Source organism: Prunus persica, chromosome G2 (assembly GCF_000346465.2).
Source record: "Prunus persica cultivar Lovell chromosome G2, Prunus_persica_NCBIv2, whole genome shotgun sequence".
NCBI classification, from domain to species: domain Eukaryota; kingdom Viridiplantae; phylum Streptophyta; class Magnoliopsida; order Rosales; family Rosaceae; genus Prunus; species Prunus persica.
The window spans coordinates 24,339,776-24,364,561 of NC_034010.1; the positions used below are offsets into that span (position 1 = coordinate 24,339,776).

At 37.0% G+C, this 24,786-nt stretch overlaps 4 protein-coding genes across 21 annotated transcripts; all 4 read right to left on the bottom strand.

The window, feature by feature from the left end:
* LOC18785813 (ATPase ASNA1 homolog) lies at positions 678-20,468 on the bottom strand. 8 transcript variants are annotated; one of them, XR_002270208.1, is made up of 15 exons: positions 20,178-20,468; positions 18,641-18,852; positions 18,454-18,516; positions 18,177-18,287; positions 17,813-17,887; positions 17,670-17,738; positions 17,512-17,577; positions 16,812-16,886; positions 16,642-16,734; positions 4,566-4,698; positions 3,745-3,817; positions 3,556-3,656; positions 3,136-3,186; positions 2,859-2,993; positions 678-762 (listed from the first exon to the last, which is right to left on the bottom strand). XR_002270208.1 is itself a non-coding variant. In XM_007220336.2 (11 exons), exons 1-11 carry the CDS (start codon positions 20,371-20,373, stop codon positions 15,727-15,729), a joined length of 1,239 nt encoding a protein of 412 aa, XP_007220398.1. In that variant the 5' UTR covers positions 20,374-20,460; the 3' UTR covers positions 15,582-15,726. The 8 variants fall into 8 exon arrangements, 2 of the variants coding, with proteins under 2 accessions (XP_007220398.1, XP_020413126.1); XR_002270205.1 differs by having other exon boundaries at positions 3,740-3,817; XR_002270207.1 differs by having other exon boundaries at positions 3,743-4,698.
* Positions 4,697-6,613, bottom strand: LOC109947462. Of its 11 annotated transcripts, none has more exons than XR_002270214.1 (6): positions 6,402-6,613; positions 6,104-6,166; positions 5,894-5,965; positions 4,977-5,063; positions 4,876-4,902; positions 4,697-4,788 (listed from the first exon to the last, which is right to left on the bottom strand). XR_002270214.1 is itself a non-coding variant. In XM_020557538.1 (5 exons), the coding sequence occupies exons 1-4, from the start codon at positions 6,523-6,525 to the stop codon at positions 5,054-5,056; spliced, it is 306 nt and encodes a 101-aa protein (XP_020413127.1). In that variant the 5' UTR covers positions 6,526-6,613; the 3' UTR covers positions 4,708-4,902; positions 4,977-5,053. The 11 variants fall into 11 exon arrangements, 1 of the variants encoding a protein (XP_020413127.1); XR_002270218.1 differs by lacking the exon at positions 6,104-6,166 and adding an exon at positions 6,206-6,295 and having other exon boundaries at positions 5,920-5,965; XR_002270213.1 differs by lacking the exon at positions 6,104-6,166 and adding an exon at positions 6,206-6,295.
* Positions 6,730-8,583, bottom strand: LOC18785618 (lysM domain receptor-like kinase 3). The gene has a single exon (XM_007219522.2). It carries the CDS (start codon positions 8,529-8,531, stop codon positions 7,374-7,376), a length of 1,158 nt encoding a protein of 385 aa, XP_007219584.2. The 5' UTR covers positions 8,532-8,583; the 3' UTR covers positions 6,730-7,373.
* On the bottom strand, positions 21,088-22,871 carry LOC18786942 (DNL-type zinc finger protein). Its single transcript, XM_007218407.2, has 2 exons — positions 22,488-22,871; positions 21,088-21,693 (listed from the first exon to the last, which is right to left on the bottom strand). Exons 1-2 carry the CDS (start codon positions 22,564-22,566, stop codon positions 21,200-21,202), a joined length of 573 nt encoding a protein of 190 aa, XP_007218469.1. The 5' UTR covers positions 22,567-22,871; the 3' UTR covers positions 21,088-21,199.

Genomic DNA, 24,786 nt, shown 5'->3' on the forward strand with positions numbered 1-24,786 from the left:
GAAATCAAATAAGTTCTAATGCTAAAAGTACTTCGACTCAATTTATCTATCAAATAAACACGAAAATTAAAATAGAAGTCTAGTTTTAGAAACTCATAAGGCGGTCTTTCAATCTCCCAACAACTTTTCTCCTAAAAACAAACGGATTGGTTTCCTAATTCAAAATTTTAAATTTTATCTAATTAATTACTGCAGTGACCAAAATTACTTAACACAATTACTAAAACATGGTCAATGTGGTCTAAAATACGAAACTCCAATACAAACAAAAATGATTGTGCGTTTCGTTTTCTTTTTATGTTCGTCATGTTACCTTTGCACTAGTGAAAAAGGGTCTTCACTTGTAGATCAGTGGTCTCAGGTTTGAAATCCCACCTTAATAGTATGTGTGTGTGTGTGTGTGTGTATGAGCAACCCCCCTCTGTCTTACAGTTCAAATGATGCTAGCTGCTAGGAAGGAAAAAACAGGAAATAGAATATGCAGGGATCCATCTTTTTACAAGATTAAATTCTACATTGTAGAATATAAATCAAGTAAACTGATCTCTATCAAAGCGAACTCATGACATATTAAATTACAGCATAAAGAAAACCAACATTTGCAACAACAAAAATCAATAACATCCAGTATCAAATCACGTTTGCAAAGATCTTACCGTGGCCCATTGTAACTATGACAAACTATGTGGAATCAGTATCGCGGAAAAGCTCATGCACTTTAATCATCATCTCTCTGACTCTGAGTCGCTCTAATTTGTCAGCCTACATTGAAGTTTTAGATTTAAAAAGGTCAGCATACTTGTCCAGGAAGCAGAGTATAAAAGCAGCTCAAAGCATCTTGCCCAAAGACAGATTTGATGGCTGAGGTGGCTGAAGATATCTTATGTTTAAGCTGTATAAGGGAACAAGCAATTATATGGTAGCAAACATGCCTACACAGGTAAGAATGCTTAAATTCATTTGAGACTAGAGCCATATCTTTACAAGGAAATACAATATGCTACAATCAAGTGATCCAACTGAAATTGGTACACATGTGACGAGGGGTAAATTTAAATGCAATTCAAGTAGACACAGTGATCTTCACACACTTTAATCCTTGACTAAATATACTTATGACTAGTCAACTGCTAGTCATGAGAAACCATAACGAAGAACACACACAGAGCATAACAATCTGCACCAGAAAGCCTAGAAAATTACTAATGACAACCTAGGCACTCAGAAGGACCCGTCAATCTAGGTCTCCCATGTGCTAGCAACAACTATGGTGAAAGTGTATGAAAACATCATAATCAAATAAACAGCACACAACAGATAGTGATGACTAATCAACCGCAAGAACACAAACCTAGAAATGCGTGAACATCATGCGATGACTAGTCAACGATCAAGAACACATCATAATCAAATAAATAGCACACAACAGATAATGATGACTAGTCAACCGCAAGAACACAAACCCAGAAATACATGAACATCATGCGATGACTAGTCAACTATAAAGAACACAAACCCAGAAAATTACAGAGCTGCAAACCAGAAATTGTTCACTCAGAAACCCACCACTGGGAAAAATTGGGGGTCATCAATCGACTAGGCAATCCACTAAGCAAAGAAGATTCTTACAAAGAAACACAAGCAAGCTCAAAAAAATCCTAGATCTATTTAGGAAGATAACCTATTCCTCCTTTGTGTAATCTTCTTCTCCAACTTAGCAAAACCAACATCTTAGTCCTTCATGACAATGGCAGCTCCTTCTTCAGCTCTTTCATCCCATGACACCAGCTAGTCAACTCCAACTCAGACAAAAATGAAATTTGGATTCAAGGAGTAAATGACCAATTTCTTCAAGAAACCATACTTTTGAAGAAATCAATCTTGAATCTGACTTAGATATATATGAGAGAGTGTTTGATCTAGCAAGATGAGGTTTTCATATTTCAAATGCAGTTTTCAAAAAATCAATTTGGAAAACTCAAAGATGAAAAATATGAAGGTTCACTTTTTAGGAAGAAGAAGAGAGTTTTCTAAGAAGCTTTCCAAAACTTACCCACCAAAAAGACGGCTGCCAAATGAGGAATTCTTTGTTTTTTACCCAAAAATTCCTAGGTCAGAATAGTACACATGGCAGCTGATAATTTCGCAAAAAATGACAAAAAAATGGTTATGACCCAGCTGGAAACAGTAAACTGGAAATCCTAATTAAAACAAAGTTGACTAGTCATACGAAGGTAAGATGACTACTCCTAATCTTTAGAAATTTAGTGAATGCAATGTGGTGCAATGCAGAGTTTACCTTTGTCAAAACACATTGTTGTTGCCAGATAAGAAAACCTAGAGAAGTAATTCTTAATCTAAACTTAGACCTTGGGAAATTACAATGATTGTCCTATTACAAAATTGTCAAGGAAAGCCAAAAGAAAATCACAAAATGCATACACTTACACTAACGACCCTAAACCAAGGATCAAGGAAAGAAAGAGATCATTCGTCTTTATATTTAGTCATTTGATTTCTAACTATTTTCGGTTTCTTGTCATTTATATTCATGCATATTATTTTCTCACATAACATTAAAACCCTAAAAATATAAAAAATACAAGGAAAAGCCTAACTATGATTGATCACAAGAAAGTCAGAGTCTCGGATCCACACCATCCATCATCTAGGCCAAATCCTTGGCTTGGTGATAAACACTACATACTATTTGCTGAGTTCTTGCATTCAACTGGTCATTAGTTTCATCAAAATATCATAAGTTTACTAGATGCCACAATAAAAAACGCACATTCTGCCAAAAGGATAGTGAATGTATTTCCTAACTGAAATTAAAAGGAAAATGGTTAGATTAATACCTTTCTTTTTATTGAACAAAATTTGCAGTCTGAGGCGGACGGGAGAAGAATCGGATTAACAATAAGTCGATTCACAGGAACACTTCCCATCGTCAAAGAGGCATGCAACCTAGATAACTCACTGACTGCTATCACCTTGGGAAGAACAAAGAAAAAAAAAATTGTAAACTGATCTCTATCAAAGTCAACTCATAACATATTAAATTACAGCATAAACAAAAACAACATTTGCAAAGTGCATAGTTGTTCATTCTAAGTTGACATCATTAATTATTACCTTCAATATCTTGCCAATTGATGCATCCAAAAAGTATGGCAATGTGTTACCCTGTTAACAATTGTGTGTTTGTGAAGGTGAAAAGTTCCACATTGGAACGTTAAGAAACCTAGCAAAAACAAAAATATCTCTCTTTTCTTTTTCCCTCGTTTTTTCACTTTAGACCAAAACGTTCACTCTCTTTCTTTTTCCCTCGTTTTTTTCACTTTAGACCAAAACGTTCACTCTCTCTCTCTCTCTCTCTCTCTCTAACTACTTCCTTTGTCTCCCTCTCTCTCAATCTTTGACGTCGTTCTCCATCTCCCTCTCTATCAAAGCGAACTCATAACATACTAAATTACAACTTAAAGAAAACCAACATTTGCAAAAAAAATCAATAACATCCATCCAGTATCAAAATCACGTTTGCAAAGATCTTACCGTGGATATTGTTACTATATGACAAACTCTCTGGAATCAGTTTTGCCGAAAAGCTCACGCACTTCAATCATCGTCTCTCTGAGTCGCTCTAATTTGTCAGCCTGCATTGAAGTTTTAGATTTAAAAAGGTTAGCATACTTGTCTAGGAAGCGAGTATAAAAGCAGCTCAAAGCATCACGCTTACTACACCCAGTTGAGGTTGCTCTTGCCCAAGGACAGATTTGATAGGTTGAGAGGTGGCTGAAGATATCTTCTGTTTAAGCTGAATAAGAGAACAAGAAATTAGTAGCAAACGTGCCTACAATCAAGTGATCCAAGGACCAGAGGAAATTGCCTTCCAAGATTCAACCAGACTAGCCTATTCTTTTTGTTCGTTTTTTCTTATCTAAATTGATTCTTAGTTGTTCATATCCATAGTTGTTCCAAAAAGAAAAAGACACACACAACACATATCCAATTGATGCATCCGAAAAAGTCTGGCAATGTTGAGGTGACAAAAAGAGCACCAATATCTTGCCTGAAAAATAATAATTAGGGTGACAAAAACAGCATCAATATTTGCATGCAAAAACGCCTAGCCTTGTAATTAACCAGCTCTAAACAAATGGAAGTTTCTACATGTTAGGTTGTGAGTAGAATTGCTAGTTTCTTAGGCAAAACAAGTAAAAGAGGGATAAGACAAATCAAAACAACAATATAACCAAGGAATTTACTAGGCATCTGAAGGATGCATGGATTTGGTCATAACATCAAATGTCCCAAAAATCTATGTTTTTTGGTAATTTATTCCCATTTTGTTGTAAATTCCTTCCTTGGAATACCAAGGATCAAGGAAAGAAAGAGATCATTCGTCTTCATATTTAGTCATTTTATTCTAACGATTTTCGATTTTTTGTCATTTGTATTAATTCATGCATATTATTTTCTCAAGTAATATCAAAACCCTAAAAAAAACAAGGAAAAGCCTAACTATGATTGATCACAAAAAAGTCAGAGTCTCGGATCCACACCATCCATCATCTAGGCCGAATCCTTGGCGGACGAGGGAAGAATCGGATTAACAAGAAGTTGATTCACAGGAACACTTTCCTTCGTCAAATAGGCATGCAACCTAGATGACTCACTGACTGCCATCACCGTGGGAAGAACAAGAAGAAGAAAAAAAGTGCGAACAATCGATGAGAAGCACATTTTTCATCCAACATTGAACATATTTAGCCAACCTCCAAGCAACTGATGCATCCAAAAAGTCTGGCATGACGTCCCTGTCGTAGTGAACTAATTCCATCTAAAAAGTAATAATTAAGATTTTATGCTCACCTGGAAACAGCATCAATATTTGCTCACCTGGAAAGAGGACTAAACATTAATAGAAGAGCAAAAAAGATTTTGTGCATGTTGGCAAGTCAGAAAAGACATACCTTGGAAATTGCAATAGCTTCATCCAAATCAGGGGGAGATGTGTCTAGTAATTATCCCAGTTTTCACTCTCCTAACTTCAACCATCACTAAAAAGAAACACACAAAGGTTAAAGAGAAGCAAGGATCACCATTCACCCATAAAGCATAAGTGAATCTATATTGGTATAGATATGCTCCTTTTAGGGCTCCATAGATCACCATATATCATTATGTGAGCATAAATTTGTGCATGCACATGTGTGCAATATATCAGTGGTACAGCTATTATTAGATTAACTACGTACTCACTACACCAAACTGGAGATTCAAACGTGTTGAATAATTGATATTTATATGACATATTAAGCACCCCTTAAAAATGGTAATTTTGTGCGTCTTTCAACTGTGTGCTTTTATATATCCCATAATTCTATTTTCTTTTTCCCTTGTTTTTTTTTTCTCTTCAAACCAAAACGTTCACTCTGTATCTCTTTGACTTCTGTCTTCGTCTCCCTCTATCTCAATTTTTGACGTCTTTCTCCATCTCCCCTCTCTTTGACTTCTTTCTTCATCTCCGTCTCTCTCAATCTTTGACGTCTTTCTCCATCTCCCTCTCTCACAATCTTTGGCTGTGTTTTCACTGGACCATTTAAGAGCTCCAGCTTCTCATCATTCACAAAAAGACTATGCTCAAGCCCTATTGCTTCGAAGATGAGTGCTCAGTGACAGTCGCATTGTGTGATTCTATAAAGCCCTAACCCCATGCTTGATTCTGAGTTTTCTTATCAGTTGATTGGGATTCTAGATTTCCTTAATTACATATAAGATTACAAAACCATCCTCAGAAACATTAACAACCAATCAATCATTTTAAGGTCATCTCATCAAATAAATACCGCAAGCAGAAATACATGAAGAAAATCAGCAATGTACTTACTCGTATACAAAGCTAATCATACACACCTCTAGAGCAAAACCCGGAGCTTCGGGCCCTTCAACTGGCCAAATCCTACGATAAGAACATGTATAACTATAATATGTTTGTGTACATACACGAATACTATTTACAACCAGTTAAGTTCAACTTTGCAGGAAAAGAAATGTGAATACTCAAGGAGTGGGATGCCCATAGCAAGTGACTTCCCACCTAACAAGTAATACTTTCTCTGAGCCCCAGAAACAGCTTCTGCCGGAGCGGCCACTGATCTCACTGACCAAAATTAAGACATAGTATAAATGAAAATACAACCTTGTTGTTACTGCTTCGAACCGCCCGAGTTCAAACCCCATGAAAATTATGGATTGAAAATCGATCGATCCGAAAAGTCAACGCAACTAGCTAAAATCACAGTCAAGTTTCAACTACGATTCAGAAAACATAATCTAATCTATTGAAAATCAGATCCACATGATAAATAACAGTTGATATTGAAGAAAGAACCTACCTTGGAATTGGAACAATTTTCTGGGGGGGTTTTCTGGCGGTGGAATGTGAGCTGAAACTGCAGCTTTTGGTAAGAGAGAGAGAAGCATGATGCTTTTGGGTGCATTCGAAAGGAAAAGCCCCATGGTAATGGAGTTCCTGGCTGTCAAGTTATATGCAATTATGCATTATAAAATTCGATAAGCACATGTTGGAGTGAACCCCAGAGGTATAATAGCATGGATTCTTAATTGGTATGCGCAGATATAATAATTATATCTTCGCTTTTAAACTTTTTTAAAATAAAATCAAAATCAAAATGGAAGAACTTCATTCAATAGAAACCAATTACAAATAGTAATGAAAATGATGGATGCAACCATCGTTAAAATCTTGCCTTAAAAAACCTCTAAGAATACAACTGAGCATTCCCTTATTCAATTGAGCATTCCCTTGTCAGTGACATTGATTTTGTTCCCTTAATCCATATTGAGCTAGAGCATGAGCTACCCCATTGCCTTGTCTCGGTTGAAAGAACGTCTCACCAATATTCAATTGAGCAGTCTAATATCCTCAACTAAACAACTTCCTTCGAATCAGTGGCCACAAAAATACTGAACCCCAACTGCACAGCCAATATCAAACCTTCACGGATGGCAGCACACTCCGTCGCCGCGACCACATCTAGCCCCACTGCTACATCCCTCGCAAGCCCCATGACTTGACTGTAGCCATTGGCTCTTTACATTGTTCAATTCAAACAACTTCATTTCAAGTAAGATTTTGGATATTGACTTGCTAGAAAAGGTAACCACATTATGTCAACAAAGATTTCACAAAAACTTCGGTAACTTGTGGTGTTTCTATTCTCTTCTTAGTCAATTTCTCGTATGTCAAATTGTTCACAGCATCAAATCAAGTATAATACAAGTATATACACTGTACACACCCCAATCCCAAACACAATAACTTACTATTCACCAATATAGTAATCTCACCGAGGGGCCAATGAAATTGTCATGTCAATAGGCCGGCCCATCTCCGTATCCCAACTCTCCGACTCCAAAAACAGATTCGCAACCCAACCCGCAACCCGACCCATGTCGGGTCGGCTGTCCGGATCCTCCTTCACACACTGCAACGCCACCTTCACCATCTGCTCCGCCACTTCCATCGGAAACGAGTCCTTCAACCTCCGATCCACCCACCTCCTCACCCCGCCGCAGCTACTCACAGCCTTCCTCGCCGTCTCGATCACACTCACCCTCCTACACCCTCCTCCACCTCCTCCTCCATTGCCTTCCATCAATGGCTCCTCCCCTGAAATCAACTCCAGAATCACAACCCCGAAGGCATAAACATCGCACTTGTGCGTCAGCTGAGCCTCGGGCGCCATGTACACTCTGGTGCCCTCCACCGTCGCGGACAGAGACTGTGTCTCGCAGCAGAGCGCGGCGGTGGCGAAATGGCAGATCTTGGCTCTGAGCTGGAGGTTTTTCTGCTCGGAGACGATGATGTTGGAGGATTTGATGTGGTTGTGGACAGAGTTGTCACCGGACGAGTGGTGCATGTAATTGAGGCCATCGGCGACGTCGGCGGCGACCTGCATGCGGGAGAGCCACGTGGACAAAACGGTGAATTCGGGGTTGTTAGGGTTGCGGAGGCAGTCGGCAAGGTTGGCGCCCTGGACGTATTCGTAGACGAGGTAGACGTAGGGGCCGGAGAGAGAGGCACCGAGGAGCTTGATGAGGCTGGTGTGGTGGGATTTGGAGATTTGGGCGAGGCGGTGGTAGAGTTCGGAGTCGGAGTCGGAGTAGGAGAGTGGAAGGCCGGACTCGCGCTGGAAAATGACTACGTCTTTGCCGAAAAGCAAGCGGCGGCGGGAGGAGCCGGGGCGGCGGCTTAATAAAGCGTCATGGATATCCGACTTGTTGTAGATGAGGGGGTTTTCGGGGAGGGAGGATTTGATGTGAGATTTAAAGGAGGAGGCGGAGGCGGAGGAGGTGGAGGAGGTGGAGGAGAAGTTGGTGTGGGAATTGGCGGAGTGAGGACGGTCTTCTGTTGGGACAGAGGAGGAGGATCTGGCTTCGATGGGGCTCTCCGGCTCAATCACCAGCCTGCCCTTTTTGTTCTTCCGCCCCCAAGTCCACATGATGAGTTGGAACTTGGTTCGTTGTCAATGTTTCGATCCAATGACTAAGAGTGCCAGTAAAACGGCAGCAGATAAAGGGAGCATCGGTGAGACAGAACAGAGTGAGGAGTAGCAGCAGAGAGCGTGCAAGGGTATAACAATACCATTTGGTTTGTTTACTAAAATCCAAGATTCTTGACCAAATCAACAAAAAATCCAGATTGGCGATAACAAATTTCATAGAATCTAGAATCACAAGACCAATTTTATTTTTTATTTTTTATTTTTTGTTTTGTGGTTAATAACACAAGACCAAATCACATACAGTGTTAAGTGGGTGTTACATACGTGGACAGGGAAAAGAGGATTTATTTTGTTGGAAGAGATGCTTTATTTAATGTGCTGGGATGATTTGAAGCCAGAAAAACAATTTAAAGCACCCTCTCACGCTCTTACGAAGCGCGTGTACTAACTCGTCCCATCAACGCAGTTACGCAGCCCCCATTCCTTTTTTTTTTGTTTTTTTTGTTTTTTGGGTAGGTAAGAAGCCCCCATTCCATATTTGGAAAGCAATAAACATTATATTTGTTTAACTCTCTCACATTTCAATTTATTGGTTACATTTGATTTAAATATAATAAATATAACACTACTTTATTGTCCTTAACAGCTAAATATAATAAATAATAATGTAGTGGAGGATGATATTTGACCCAAAGAAAAACATAAAAGACAAACTGATAATGTCCCACGTACTCTAATTAATCTAATTTTTTTTTATTCTTCCTTTATTAATAAATAAATAAATTCTTGCTTCTATCCCCTCTCTCTCTCTCTCTCCCCCCTCTTTTTTTTTTTCTTCTTCCTCTTTAATTATTTCCTTATCTCCTCTCTATTTATATTTTATCTGCTTTCATCCCTTCTCTGTCTCTCTCTTCTTTATTTTTATTTTTTTGTCTTCCTATTTACTTGAGCAAATTATTTAGTTTTTAAAACTCATAATTCAATCTCCTAACTAGGCATGTAAAATGGGATCATTAATACTAGTTTACTTCCTTTTTTAGAGAACTTTTTTTGGGGGGGGGGGGGGGTGGTTGGTTGGGGGCGGCACATTTTCCTGAGATTCAAATAGGTGACCGAGGAGGGGAAGGGCGAGGAACCTCAACCCTTTTAAATGTAGAAACGCAGGTACTGTACGTGAAAGGACATGGCGTATTCCTTATATAGGCGGTGGACAGGTGTCAAAATCGTTAATAATATCCGAGGAGAGGGAAAGTGTGCTCAGAGCATTTGAAGCCGATAAAACAACACTATGTCCATTCTCCATAACAGAAGCACCAACCACCACAGAAGCACACTCTCACGCTCCTACGCAGCACGTGCAGCCCCCATTTGGAAAGCACGAATGGAATTTAAGCATCCGCCAAACCTAGTCACAAGAGACGCCACGCCAGACTCAAAAAAACTTGGACGTGTGACTGTGAGCACAAAGTCAAGTTACGGTACACGCTGGACATTTGTTACACTGGCTTAGTTTGATTTTATTTGGACTAAATTTAATATCATGTTTATTTCATTTAATTTTATTAATTCCATTAAAAATACATTCTTAAGAGAATTTAGGAGGAGATTACTAAATTCATGTAGACAGAGAAGATTAATTTGTCTCACGCCTACTAATATATAAGATGCATATATTATATTATTATTATTATTGTATACTCATATTTACATATTGTATTATATTATACTTACATACACATATATTATAATAATATACATATATACACATATATACATATATACACTTATATTATTATTATAATATACACATATTAATATTAATATTATAATAATAGTATATGTGTATATAGAATATATATTTTATATTATAAAATGTAGGATAAGTATTATTCATCCTGTAAGTTACATAATACATATAGCCACATGCCCAAAGGCAGCCACAAGAGATACTGCCGGTCAAAAACGAGATGAACTGCCTGTCAAATAAAGAGATACTGAGCTGGCAGGCAGCCACAATAATACCAGGTCAAAAAGGAGATAAATCTTTTAATTAATATGATGTGGCTAAAATATTAGGTGCCCGTTTTTCCTTAGCTAGGGAAGCCCTTATGTAACAGGCAAGTTTTTCTCGTCCAGGCTCCCCAAATTCCTCAGCAAGACAAGAAGAAGGGGCCTTCGACCACAAAAATCAAAAGACAACAAGGGGCCACACGTGAAAGCTATCTCCCATTTTCATGCATCATGATCTGGAATGCTTGGGTGGCTACTGCCTACTGCGTTTTATCTTTTACTTCAATTTTGAGTTGTTTTTTTTTTTAAATTTACTTCAAAGTTAACAGTGTTTTGTGGAATGTTAAGCAAAATAAGACGGAAACAGGAGAAATGGAAACATGAAAACTGAACTCAGGGGCGAGGGCCATTTGGTTTTATAACGCCTAAAACGAGTGTGATTTGAGACTTTCTCCTTTAGCTCTGCTTTCCACTTTTACACTGCCAAACGAGTTGTCACTTTCACCATAACAAAAGAAAAATACAAGTACGTACGTATAAAAATAACCACTCAAGAGTTTTGTACCCAAATCCGACCTCGTATCCAATACAATGCACTCCTTACACAAACTCTTTATAATCCGTCTAACCCATGAAGATGACTCTCACCCCAAGAGAAAATACCCTCTCTTGCTCACAGCACTGCACAAACTCAAGTTCTCTTTCACACTCTGAGGTGTTTTTACTCACTGCCTTTCCCTTGCCTGGTTCATTGCTCTCTCTGCCGTGCTCGCTCATGCATGCTAATATGTTATATGTGCCCTTTCATTATCTCTAAAAGCAGCCAGCCACGATAATACCCGGTCAAAAAGGAGATAAACTTGCCTGTCACATAAAGAGGACACCCAATATTTTTGCCCACATCATATTAAAATAAGAAGAAGGAAAAAACTCTTATTCTGCATCATGATCACGATCATGACCATGTTCTGCCTGTTCCAAATACGTTGTTAATAATATTATAAGCAGTCTCCAAAGTTGAAGTTCAGTGGTCCTGAGAAAGCCTCACCTGGAATCTCCAGTGCGCAAGGCCAATTTCTGCCTTGGTCCACGTGGGGAGTCATTCTTCGTTTTTACGAGGCTTTCTTGGGCTGGCCTTGTGGATTATAAGGGAATTTTGTAGAAATGTCCCTTAAATTTATACATCAATTTTACTTTGTCATATTAAAGAAAAATGTAAGCAAAATGTCATCTTAAGTTTTCAAAATTCATGATTTGTCACCTGGCTTTTAACATCATTCAATTTTCCATCCATTTTGAAGGGTATTTTAGTCTTTCCAAGCAAAAAGGGTTTACATAGCTTTGTATTTAAATTATATAAAAAAGAGGGTTTACATATTGGAAAGATTAAAATACCCTTCAAAATAGATTGAAAATTAGATGATGTTAAAGTCAGGTGACAAAGCATGGATTTTGAAAACTTAAGGTGACATTTCACTTAAATTTTTCTTTAAAGTGACAAATTAAAATTAATGTATAAATTCATGTGACATTTCTAAAAATATCCCTGATTATAATTATAAAGTTATATTTGGGTCAAACTCTAAGGCCAGAGGGCTGGCACGAATGAGACGGGCATTTTGGGCTTCAACTCCTGGTTTCCATCCACAGGGATCCCATACTCACCAAGATTATTATTGAACAAGGGTTTTACTCTAAAGCAATGAATTTCAAATGACATTTTAATTTTAGTCATTGTGATTTTACTTTTCCTATTTTAGTCCCTGTGTTTGGATTTGTTAGCAATTTTAGGATCATTTTGAAAATTTTCACTAATTGACTTCGAGTTTTGTTCAAACTCATGTGTATTACTCAAGGGTTGTTGGAAAGCATGTCTAATAACCTTAGATTTTATTTTTCAAATAAGAAATCAAAAAAATTCTAAATTTGGATTTAAAGTCCTACAAATACTTCACTCAATTTATCTATCAAATTAACACGAAAACTAAAAGGGTAAACCCTTGGGTCAACACTAGTTTACATTTAAAAGGGTATTAAATGCAATATATCATTGTTAATATTAAATGGGTCATTATATTCTTTCAAATCATGGCCGAGACGAGCTGCCCATGGACTTACAAATCGTGGTACTTAAGCCTAACAAATCCCAATTTCTTTTATCTACGTTGAAAATACATGAGAATTGTGAAAAGGTAAAGGCCCACATTAAGCAAACACCATGTTTTAGTCCTAAAATTAATGTTCAATGTTATTTTTTAATTTGTATCCTCTTCCTCCTAGTGCATAACTTGTCTCCTTATTTCACCTCAGCTTACTAAATTTCAATTTGTGTTTTTTTTTTTTTGTTGTGGATTTTCAAATTCAACTTGATATAAGTTTTGGGGTCATATAGTGAGCTTGGTAATGAAAAGTTAAAACGGTCACAAGTAAAGCCTATCTATCTTTAGGTACCTTGGGTTTCAAGAAATTGAACAAGTTGAGCTTGCAAGTGAAGGAATAAGAAGATGGGTGGATTTGAGAGGGGAGAAATATATCGAAGGGAAATTTTTGAAAACTAGCCAAAACTTGAACATCCTAAATGACTTCTAACCCTTTTTTACAGTCTTCAAAATATAACCTTAAGTATTTACTCAAAATATCTTTCGTTGAGAATCCCCTTTATATAGTACTCAAATTTCATCTCTTCTTATAGAGCTCAAAACTGAATATTTGCATAATTAGTAAGAAATTAAATGCTAGACCTCTAACTTGATCAGAATTTTAAGGGACGTCTGAATTTTTTAATCCATAAAATCGTGTTCTTCAATACAACCAATCTCAAAAAATAGTACACTGTATATTGTATTCGACAGAAATATATATACTCATACAAGACATTCTTGTTCATAGTGTAACATTTCTTTGCCTTCTATCTTAAGTAGACATTTTTTTCCCCCGTCATTTACCTTTTATGGTGCTATGAGTCCATTCATGAAGTTGTCCTGCCATTTCATTTTTTTCATGATTGTTTCTCTTCTCTTTCCATTGACCCGTGCTGATAATGTTGACCCCCACATGATAAATGTTCCTTTGCATGCATTCAAAAACTCATTTGAGAAAACCAAGGAACTTGTGCAAAATGTGGCCTCTACCATGTATATATGCATGCTGGTGAAGACGATGAATATTCTACTGCTTTGGTCATTTCATATTGTGAGGATTTGCTTGATGAAACTGCTGAAGTCTTGGATTGGTCCCTTTCCACAATTGATGATCACTAACGGACCTAGGAATTTTTTTAGCGAAGGTGTAATTTTGGCTAGGATTTAAATAAATAAATAAAAAACAAACAAGCGCTCTGCGCATAAACGTAACACACAGCAGCGTAGCAGTAGACTGACTTTGTTTAGGATTTTCGTCGAACACCTAGAATGCACCTCCCAAGCTGAGCTGAGGTGAAATATGCAGCACCTACAATGGCTTTTCTGGCAAGGGGAGGTGCAATTACACTTCCTTGCGCCTTAATAGATCCACCGCTGGATGATCTTAAAGGTTCATATACGTACATAAGACAACATGCATATTTACTTTGATTTTTTTGTACATTGTTTTATCTTGCTATATTATTTGAACTTCACTTTATCATACTATGATATGTGTATTGGAATACAGTCATGGTTTATAATTGTGTGACATTGACACATGATGTTTATGTAAAACTTATTTTAGTTTTCATGCTATTTTAATAGTAGCCATATAAATATCAACTTCGTTTATCACACTATAATTGTAATGTATATATATTTTTCTTGCAAGACGACGGCTGGTAAAATAAGACGAGAGTGTTTATGGCATTCGTCGTTTATTTAATTTATTGTTGTAGTGTTGGATTACTGACAAGAAAATTTGTATATCTATGGCACAGCTGATGTCGTTTCCCATATGAGAACATGGCTGAATACTTCTCAAGCCAGAGAAACGGCATGCGTGGAAGCTTTTCAAAATGGCATCGACTCAAAGGTTGCAGAGAGCCTAAGACAAGTGACCAAATCAATCGATGAGGTCCTTGGTATGATCCAAGTGCAGCAGCAGCAGCATCATCTTCATCTTCATAATGCCGCTGCAGCTCCAGGTCCAGCTCCTGCTCCTTATGAGCCTGCACTCCCGGACGGTAGACGTCACCGTTTCACAGGATGGGAGAGGGAAATTCAAGCCAATAATGGATGCCATTGGGGCTGCACCAAGCCATAGCCAGATTCTGATTTGGCGGGAAATGTGAAATCTACGCCCACGTACTTGGGTCGACCGTGGGGCAAATATGCACGTACCGTGTTCATGAAGTCATCTATGAGTAACGTTATAAGGCCACAGGAATGGAATGGGAAATCTGCTCTGAGCACTCTGTATTATGCTGAGTACACGAACAATGGCCCAGGAGCCTCGGTTTGAAACCGGGTCAAGTGGCCTGACTATCATGTCATTACCGAGGCGTCCAAGGCCGATTCCTTTACGGTGACCAAAGTTTATTGGTTGGAACTCATGGCTGCCATCCACCGGTGTCCCATTTGCACCAGGATTATAGCCTAGGATGTATCTTATAGGAGATTAGGTTTAGGGTTTGGCAGTGAACAATCTAACCCAATTTCCCAACACGCACTGTTGATCTTAATGCAATCTAAATCTATGCAGAGTTGTTCTCAAAATTCAACTATTTGTTTTCTTTTACAAATTAGCACATCACATATATAAAGATTGAAAATTGAACTAAAATGATAAACCCTATGCTCTAACTGCCCATAATAAGCAAACATCTACAATCTATGTTTAAGATCACTTCATCAACTTACCTCCTTTTCAAGACTATGAGTTGTGTCAGAGGTTCAGCTTGGTTGTGAAAAACTCAACCCCAACTGAAACCAAAACTTAGGTCGCATGTAAAAGCATATGTCTAAGAAGGCTTGGATTCTAAGAATTTGAACAGATTGAGCTTCAGTGCAGCCCGTCACAATTTCTATTCCTGCGACAAATTGGTTTATTGCATTATAGTAAGATGGGTTGGGATGGGGAAACGAAGGGAAGTCAGTTTTTACGGAAAATTACTTTACTGGATACAAATTCAACCGATTTTGTCAAATGAATGAATAGTTAAAGAAAAAAAGGTCCTTTCTTCTATCATTGATTATATGACTGTGCAGATAGATGATCATTTCCAAATTATATCTCCTAGAAATCTAAGGGCAGGAACACCTCTGATCTCCATATCAACTAGTGGTGCCTGGATCAATGTCAGGCCGGCAAGCTCTGTATCACTCCGAATCATATCAAGAGCACGCAACTGATCCTGAGGTATTTAGAAAGAAAAATTAGTTAGAATTCCTTGCCGCCAACCAAACATGTAAGAATATTAAGAAACAGAATAAATCGAACTAAAGCATGGGTTCCACATGTAATGCTTGCACATGGGTGGGGCTCACCCCATCCATATGAGATGGAAGAGCATTATCTTTGAAGCACAATATTTTTTGCACGGTCTGGGCAGTTCTTGCATTCAACTGGTTATTAGTTTCATCAAAACATCTTTTTACTAGATGCCATAAAAAACACACATTCTGCCAAAAGGACGGAGGGTGAATGCATTTCCTACTCGAAATTAAAAGGAGAATAGATTAATACCTTTCGTTTTATTGAACAAAATTTGCAGTCTGAGGCAGATGGGGGAAGAATCTGATTAACAATGAGTCGATTCACAGGAACACTTTCCTTCTTCAAGGAGGCATGCAACCTAGATGACTCACTGACTGCCATCACCTTGTGCAAGAACAAGAAAAAAAACGTGTGAACAATCGATGAGAATCAAATTTTTCATCCAACATTGAACATATTTAGCCAGCTTCCAAGCAAATGATGCTCGCTAGGAAGGAACAAAGAGGAAATATAATATGCAGGGATCCATCTTTTTACAAGATTAAATTCTACATTGTAGAATATAAATCAGGTAAACAGATCTCTATCAAAGTGAACTGATAACATATTAAATTACAGCATAAAGGAAAACAACATTTACAAAAAATCACAAACATCCAGTATCAAACCACATTTTCAAAGATTTTACCGTGGGTATTGTTACTATGACAAACTCTGTGGAATCAGTATCGCGGAAAAGCTCACGCACTTTAATCATCCTCTCTCTGAGTCGCTCTAATTTGTCAGCCTGCATTGAAGTTTTACAATTAAAAGGTTAGCATACTTGTAGCAGAGTATAAAAACAGCTCAAAGTATCAGACTTACTGCTCCCAGTTGAGGTTGCTCTTGCCCAAAGACAGATTTGATAGCTGAGGTGGCTGAAGATATCTTCTGTTTAAGCTGTATAACAGAGAATGTTAACTATTTGCAAATTAAAAGAACAAGCAATTAGTAGCAAACATGTCTACACAGGTAAGAATGCTAAAATTCATTTGAGATTAGCCATATATTTTTTGTCTTTTCAGTTACAGACTAGCCATATGTTTACGAGGAAATACAATATGCTACAATCAAGTGATCCCAGAACCAGGGGAAATTGTCTTCCACATTCCAATTGCCTATTTTTTTTATTTTTGCCTGGATATTATGAGCGTCAACACCAACAAAGTTAGCTTACTTCAGTTATCAGAGCTTTTATCCATAAGTTACATCAAGCGTTTACACCTTTAAACTTCTAAGAAAATAAACTACGAAAAAAATGGCAAACATTTTTCCAGCAACAATACTTCTCAAGCAATTAGTCAAGAAACAAAGTCAATGTTATCTTGTTGGGAACTAGAATCAAGTAACTAGAACATTGGGTATAGCAGTCATTCTATCGAAACTTCAAAGGAGTGCAGCAGACTTCAACTGCTCATAAATTATCTCCTAATTTAAATTTCAAGTCATATGATGCATTTAATTCCAAAAAGAAAAATACATGCACACATTTCTATAGTTATTCATTCTAAGTTGCCGTCATTACCTTCAATATCTTGCCAATTGATGCATCCAAAAAGTCTGGCAAGGACAAAAGCCGCAATGTGTGACCCTGTTAACAATATCCCATCATAGTGAGCTAATTCCAACATTTTTAAAAATAAAAATAAAATTTGAGGTGAAAAAGCATCAATATTTTCTCACCGTGGGTGCAGTATCAAAAACAATACGAGTAAACATGCTATATTCCGGGGATTCAAGAAATTGTATCACCTGGAAAGAGGATTATGCATTAATGGAAGAGCAAAAAATATTTTGAGCATATTGGCAAGCCAAAAAAGACATACCTTGGAAATTGCAATAGCTTCATCCAAACCAGGAGGAGGTGTGTCTAGTAATTCTCCCAGTTTTAACTCTCCTAACTTCAACCATAGAAATAATGATAATAATAAAACACCAAGGTTAAAGAGAGAAGCAAGGATCATCATAAAGCATAAGTGAATCTATATTGGTACATGTGATCCTTTTATATGTGTAAACCCTATACTAATTAGATCATGATGCGAGAATATAAGTGTGCATGCACATGTGTGCAACATATCAGTTAGGCCTTTAAGGGCTTAAGGACATCCATATCACATAAAAATAGGATCAAAAGATGATAACTACAACTCAAGTTGCAACACCAATATCTCCAAATAAAAGCTTTACCTGTTCTGCAAGCATCCCAAGGCCCATACCATCCATGAAATCTTTGACTCCTGTGCCACCATTTTGCTGATTTACATTACGGAATTCTTCCCTTGCCTTCTCAGGGTTTATCTGTGGTATAGCTATTAGTTTAACCACGTACACTAAGTATAAGATTACAAAACCATACTAAGAAAAACCAACAACCAATTAATCATTGTAGTGGTCATCTCATAAAACAAGTACCGCAAACAGAGAATTACATGAAGAAAACTCATATACAAAGCTAACTCCACACCTCAAGAGCAAAAAGCGGAGCTTCGGGCCCATCAACTGGTACAAGTGTCCCTCCAGTCAAATCCTAGGACAAGATAACATATACAATTATAATATATTTGTGCACATACACGCATACATACAACCAGTTTCTACTTTGCAGGAAATGTGAATACTTTAAAACATTAATAAGTAAGAGTGTTTTAAACCTGAGCAAAGGAATCACTCAAGGAATGTGCTGGATCAGTGGAAACGACAAGAGTGGGATGCCCATTATTAGCAAATTTTACAGCAAGTGACGCAGCACAACTTGTTTTTCCTACACCGCCCTTCCCACCTAACAAGTAATACTTTCTCTGAGTCCCAGAAACCATGTCATCAAACCCGGCAACAGCTTCAGCCGGAGCGGCAACTGATCTCACTGACCAAAATTAAGACAATGTATAAATGAAAAAGATTCATTCTGACACACTCAACTTTGCACTGTCAAAAATCCCATAATAACATCACAAACTTCTCTTTCTAAATTATACTTCTAAACTTGTGAGGCACTTAGAATAAAACAAGCCCTAACGCCTAAACAGGGACAAATAAATTCCATGATGGAAATCACAGCCAGCATATGATTAGATGTGGCTTTTCATACAAACAATTACATTTATAGTAAACTCATCAAGAACTTACTCATTTTAGAGAAAACATGAGGGAGAGAGAAATGAAGTCTCAATTTTCTGATATTATTTCTAAACAATATAGGGCTTGGTTGAGAGAAGACATTAACTGTTGGGTCTCATTATAACAAAAACTAAAGATTCAAACTTCTTTCGTTTTCAATAATTGTCAGGAACCAAAGCAAAATTTTATACATAGAAGAAACCCAAACATGAACTTCCGATCAACCAGTATATTAGGTGCCTACTAATAGTCCAAGAAATTTAACCTCAGTATAATTTTCACCTGTATAGGAAGTGGATGGTTTCACAGCAAGAGAGAGAAATTTCACAAAAAGGGGTCAAATCAACAGAAATTTCACAGAAGGGGGAAAAATTGATAATGGGGCTTCTTCCTAAAGCATATTTTTCAAGAGTAAACATTTTGTTTCCGTCATTCACAATTCTTACACACTACACAGTGGATTGACTCCAACTTATTGGTTAAAGAAAAGCAATTTCTTAGCCATGATCTCCTCTGTTTCCTTCAATTAGGGCCCAAGATACAAACAGACTCCAGTACATATAATATACCAAAGTGCAAGTGCTTTGAGCGGAAACTTTCATCCCCAACCTCCACTCATTCCAATACGATTCTGCAACGAGTTATATTTGCAGCTAGTGGAAACCTTACCACGCGTCTTCTGCCAGCTTTGGCACATATTCAACAGCAAAATATTACTAAAAACCCATATTTCTCATAGCCAAAAAAAACACAAAGAAAATCTCCATATTCTCACTAATTCCCACTTCAATTTCAGTCATTTATCCAATACATTTTCTTCTCTACCAAGCTAAACCAGTTGCTCTAAAAGAATAACCAATAAAATTACAACCATGTCGCTACTGCTTCAAACCACACGAGTTCAATGCCCATTAGAATCATCAATTAAGAAGAAAATCAATCCGAAAAGTCAAAGCAACTAGCTAAAATCACAGACAAGTTTCAATTATGACTCAAAAAAAATTATCTAATCTATAAAAAAAATTCAGACCCACATGATAAATAACAGTCGATATTGAAGAAAGGCACTACCTTGGAATTGGAACAATTTTCCCGGTGGTTTTCTGGCTGTGGAAAGTGAGCTGAAGCTGAAGCTTTTGGTAAGAGAGAGAGGCCTGAGGCTTTTGGGGGCATAAGAGAGCAAACCCACCATAGTAATGGAGTTTCTGGTAGTCAAGTTGTGAAGAATAGGTGAAAAAGTGGAGGGAATACACGTACTGCTCGCCATGGTTTCTTTCTGGTAAGGGAGAGAATTTCAGTTTGAGTGTTACTTCGGTCGGTTGGCATTTGTATAAGCTCAGACTCGGTACCCAGATGGAGCTCAAGTACTTGACCCGCATCCGCAACCACTTTTATACTTGGAAATAATGTATATTGAGAGTGATTTTATTTAATTTAGACAATAAAATTTAATTTTTTTTTAACACAAACAATATTGAGAAAACGGATAAGCAAAACTCAATTCCATCTCATAACCACTTGTGCTGCAAACTCTTCGGAATAAAAACTAATCTCCAAGCCATTCAACTAAAATGACAAGGGTGATACTCACTGTTGTTTTCATGAGTATTGAAGCAATTTTTGTTTTTCAAATTTGAACAGAAATTGCCATTTAAATCAAACAACCAACAAGTTAACGCGTTTTCTATTCATCAAATTAAGTCGATTAAATTCTTGTTTTTCATTGCTATTATTTAGATGAAATCGCCCTTTTGCCTCTTATTTTTTTCTTACTTTTTTGGGTTTGCTGTATTATATATTTGAGCAGACACTAAACGCTGGCTTCATACTTACCACCCGAATGGCAATCGGGTTTGGGCTAGATGACATATCTCCCAATGAATTCTCAGGCCGAAGTACCTTTACGTTCATAAATTCCCTACCCAAAATGGAAGCACCGAGCATAGATCACCTTGTTAATCTTCATCAAACACAGAAAAAAGATTTTGTAAGTGAAACTTGACATTGCCAAATCAAACTATGGTTCAACTTTTGTACATAACTTTAAAATGTTTATATGAATGCTACATTATAATAGCTGAAGTTCAATCATTTCAAATTTTCTTTCCGGCTAAATCTTCAACAGTCAGATTCAGTGTATCAGCAGAACCTTTTTTCACCTCCTCCCCGCGGGCAGCCAGAAAGTCCTCGATGGTTCCCGGTGCTCCAAAGTACCCAAGATGATCAGCAATCAGGTGTAGATTATCACACCCGCCACAACGCGCTACCACCACACCACTCTCGTATGATTCTCGACTACACGTCTTCATAGATCTTGTTTCACAGACCTTGCAAGTAAAAAGCATGGCAAGGTCATGCCTTGGGGATGTTTTCAAGTTGGCAGCAGCAGAAAATTTGACATCAGAACTGCTGATGGCATTTGAGAGGGACGGAGAGTTATTCGAGTCACAATTAGGCTTCAAACTGCCATCTCCATGATCTGCCAAACCCTCATTAACTAGATTGGTTGCATTTGTTTGCGTCTGAAAATCCCTTTTGTCAAATCCATATTTCCCGAGTACAGAACTCACAGAAGGAACAAATTGCTCTGCAACAACAATTTGCATAAAGAAAAACAAAAGTTAATCAAAATTGTATACCCAACAAGTTCTTCAGCCCAAAGGGAGAGGCAAAGGAGGACTGTCATGGAAATAGATCAACAAAAGGAACTTCAAGTTTTTCTTCTTTTTTTTCAAATGTTCAGTCACAAAACTCACAACATACTCATAGTCTTCTGTATCTAAATTGATGAGTTTCGCATACTATGGGTGCCCATGTCTCTGTTTTTTGAAGGTCAACAAGCAAATAACACCAATATCCTAAAACCATGAATAGATTAACATACAATAAATAAACCATCTAATACTTCAATGCAATTTGTGAACTCTATTTCTCAAACTATTCTGCCAAATTTTCAAGTGTTCCATGTTACAGATATTGTTGGAGTACATTCACCTCAGGAAATTTTCCTCCTAATCCTAACCCGGCATCCAAAAATAACACTCATCCTATGAGGAAATTAGGGAAAGAACCACCAATGGATGACCATGAAAACTGCATAGTTCCTAAATTAATGCTCTTCAAGTTAATCTCTTATGCCAGTTAGCCCAATTGTAAATAGATGGTGATCTCACAAAGATGATAAATTTTCTTCATACAGACCAAAATATAGCAAGGTGGAGGCTTTTTCTAGCCTGATCAATTTTTGGATGTGTAATGGTAATCAAATTTCATATTTTTCGTTGATGAAAACAAAACCCCACCAAAATCAACTAAGAAACCCCAATTTCGCAAACATGATTTCTTGGGTTTTTGAGTGGGCAATAGAGAGTGGGGGCTAACCTTTGAAGAGTTTGGCGTGCTGCTGCTGATTGCTGAGGAAGAGTGAGCCTATGCGCCTCTGCAACATCCGAGCAGCCATGGTCGATTTCTCAAGCTTTGGCGGTTCAATGTCGGTTTAAGTCAAGTGAGCGGTAATAATAGACGGTATTTACCAACAGAGAATGGGATGCTCTCAAGTGTTTCCTTTTTTCTTTAATTGATTGGGGTGCCCTCCAAGTTTGTCCTTAACTAATTAAAAAGGCTAATACTAGATTAAATATTCTCTAAACTTATCTAAAATATATAATTGGGATTGGGGTGCCCTCCAAGTTTTTATGGATTAGGGTTTTTTTTTTTTTATGAATTAGGATTTATTGATATTGATATAATTAGTTTGATTAGAGTTTATAAATGAATTGATTGATATTGTTATGGTCTATTTTTTATATTGATATTGTTATGTTGATAATGTGTTTGGAATTTTTTTGTTAGTGGGTTGTTGATATTTTCATATTCATATGATAATTTGGATAAAAATTATTGATTGATTGAATTAATTGATGTGTAGAAATATGGAACGATATTTTAAGAGAAAATTGTCTACGGCTAGCTCGTATTGTTAGTTTTGCCATGAATTATGAATGGAAGTATTATTTTTATGTTTTTTAGAGTCATTTTCTTCTTAATTTTTTTTTTTTGAGACTTTTACACTATGACCTTATGAGGTCACAATCATGCGTCTGTCATTGCTTATAGGGCCCACTCTGCATAGTATTTCATTAATCCAAACCATATATTTTGTAGATATTCATTCAAAGACCATCTTTATAAAATAGACGTCTTAATGAAGCACCGTATTTGCCTGTTTTATTGCTCGCAATTAGATGTGTTAATAATTTTAAATTTGTTTGAGTTTTTGTAAGAATGATCTATGAATGAAGACTTGAAAAATAGATGATTTGGATTGTTGAAAAAAAAAATATTATATGGTACTCTAAAATGTGTCTCGCAAATAAAATTATTTGAAAAATTTCTCAATGGAAAAGGACTATAATAAATAAATAAATAAAATATATATTCTAGGCTAATATTGTCATTTCAAAATCATAAGCCTAATATTCATACCGAAATATAACAATTTTCTCAACAAAAAAAAAAAATTAGGAAAAGAAGAATGTTATTCTTACTATATTTGTATATCACATTCCCATATCACCTTATGTGGCAAATGAGATGGATAGCCACATCAATTTATTTAACATTTTCTTTTCTTTTATGATTTATTAACACTTTAAAAAAATTGTTAATTAAACTTTTTTTTTATTAAATATACTTTATGAATTTAATTGATGTGGCATATCGTAAAAACAAATCACTTTGATTACCCTAATTAACTCACTCAACAAGCATCAAATCAATAATACAACCTAAAAAAGATAAAAATTCCCAAAATCCAAAACAAATTTGAACCCGAAAAACCAATAGGAATATCACCAGGGGCCCAATGGAATTGACATGTCAATAGGCGCGCCCATTTTCTCAGCCCAACTTTAAGACTCCAAAATCAGCTTCGATATTAAACCCGCAACCCGACCCACGTCCTTCAACCTACGATCGACCCACCACTGCCGCCGCTAATCACCGTCTCCCTCTCACCCTCGTATACCCTCCACCGACGCCATTTCCATCAATCATGCACTTCAATGGCTAGCTTATGGCTCCTCCCCATGAAATCAGCTCCAACAGCACAACCCCAGAGCGAGCCTATGCGCCTCTGCAACATCCGAGCTGCCATGCTCGATTTCTTAAGCTTTGGCGGTTCGAAGTCGGTTATGTAAACGGTATTACGTAGACAATACCAACAGACTAATATTGTCATTTGAAAATCAAAAGGCTAATATAAATATTCATACGGAAACACAACCTGCTTGTATTAGGCTTCTGGTGTGCGCTGAATAATCAAGTGGCAAACTCATGACATATGCATGCTTGAATTTGAATACTCGTATAGATAACAATTTATTAGCAAGCAGCATGATAACTTAAACAAGTTTTCTGTCAGCCGCAGCCATTAATTATTAATTATTAATTATTATCCATTTTGCAGAGTCAAAATGGAATTTATATGGTTGCTCCTAATTTAAGGTGCTATTATTTTTCCACAAATACCCAAGACCGTAGAGACTTGACTTACTGTGGCCATCTCCTCCATTATTGTCAACCTGTTTGCGTAGACACATCTTAAGATCAGGGCATATCAATGTATTTTTAGGGATTTACAAAGATAATCTTAGCCTATTTTTCAGTTTTTACAAATTAT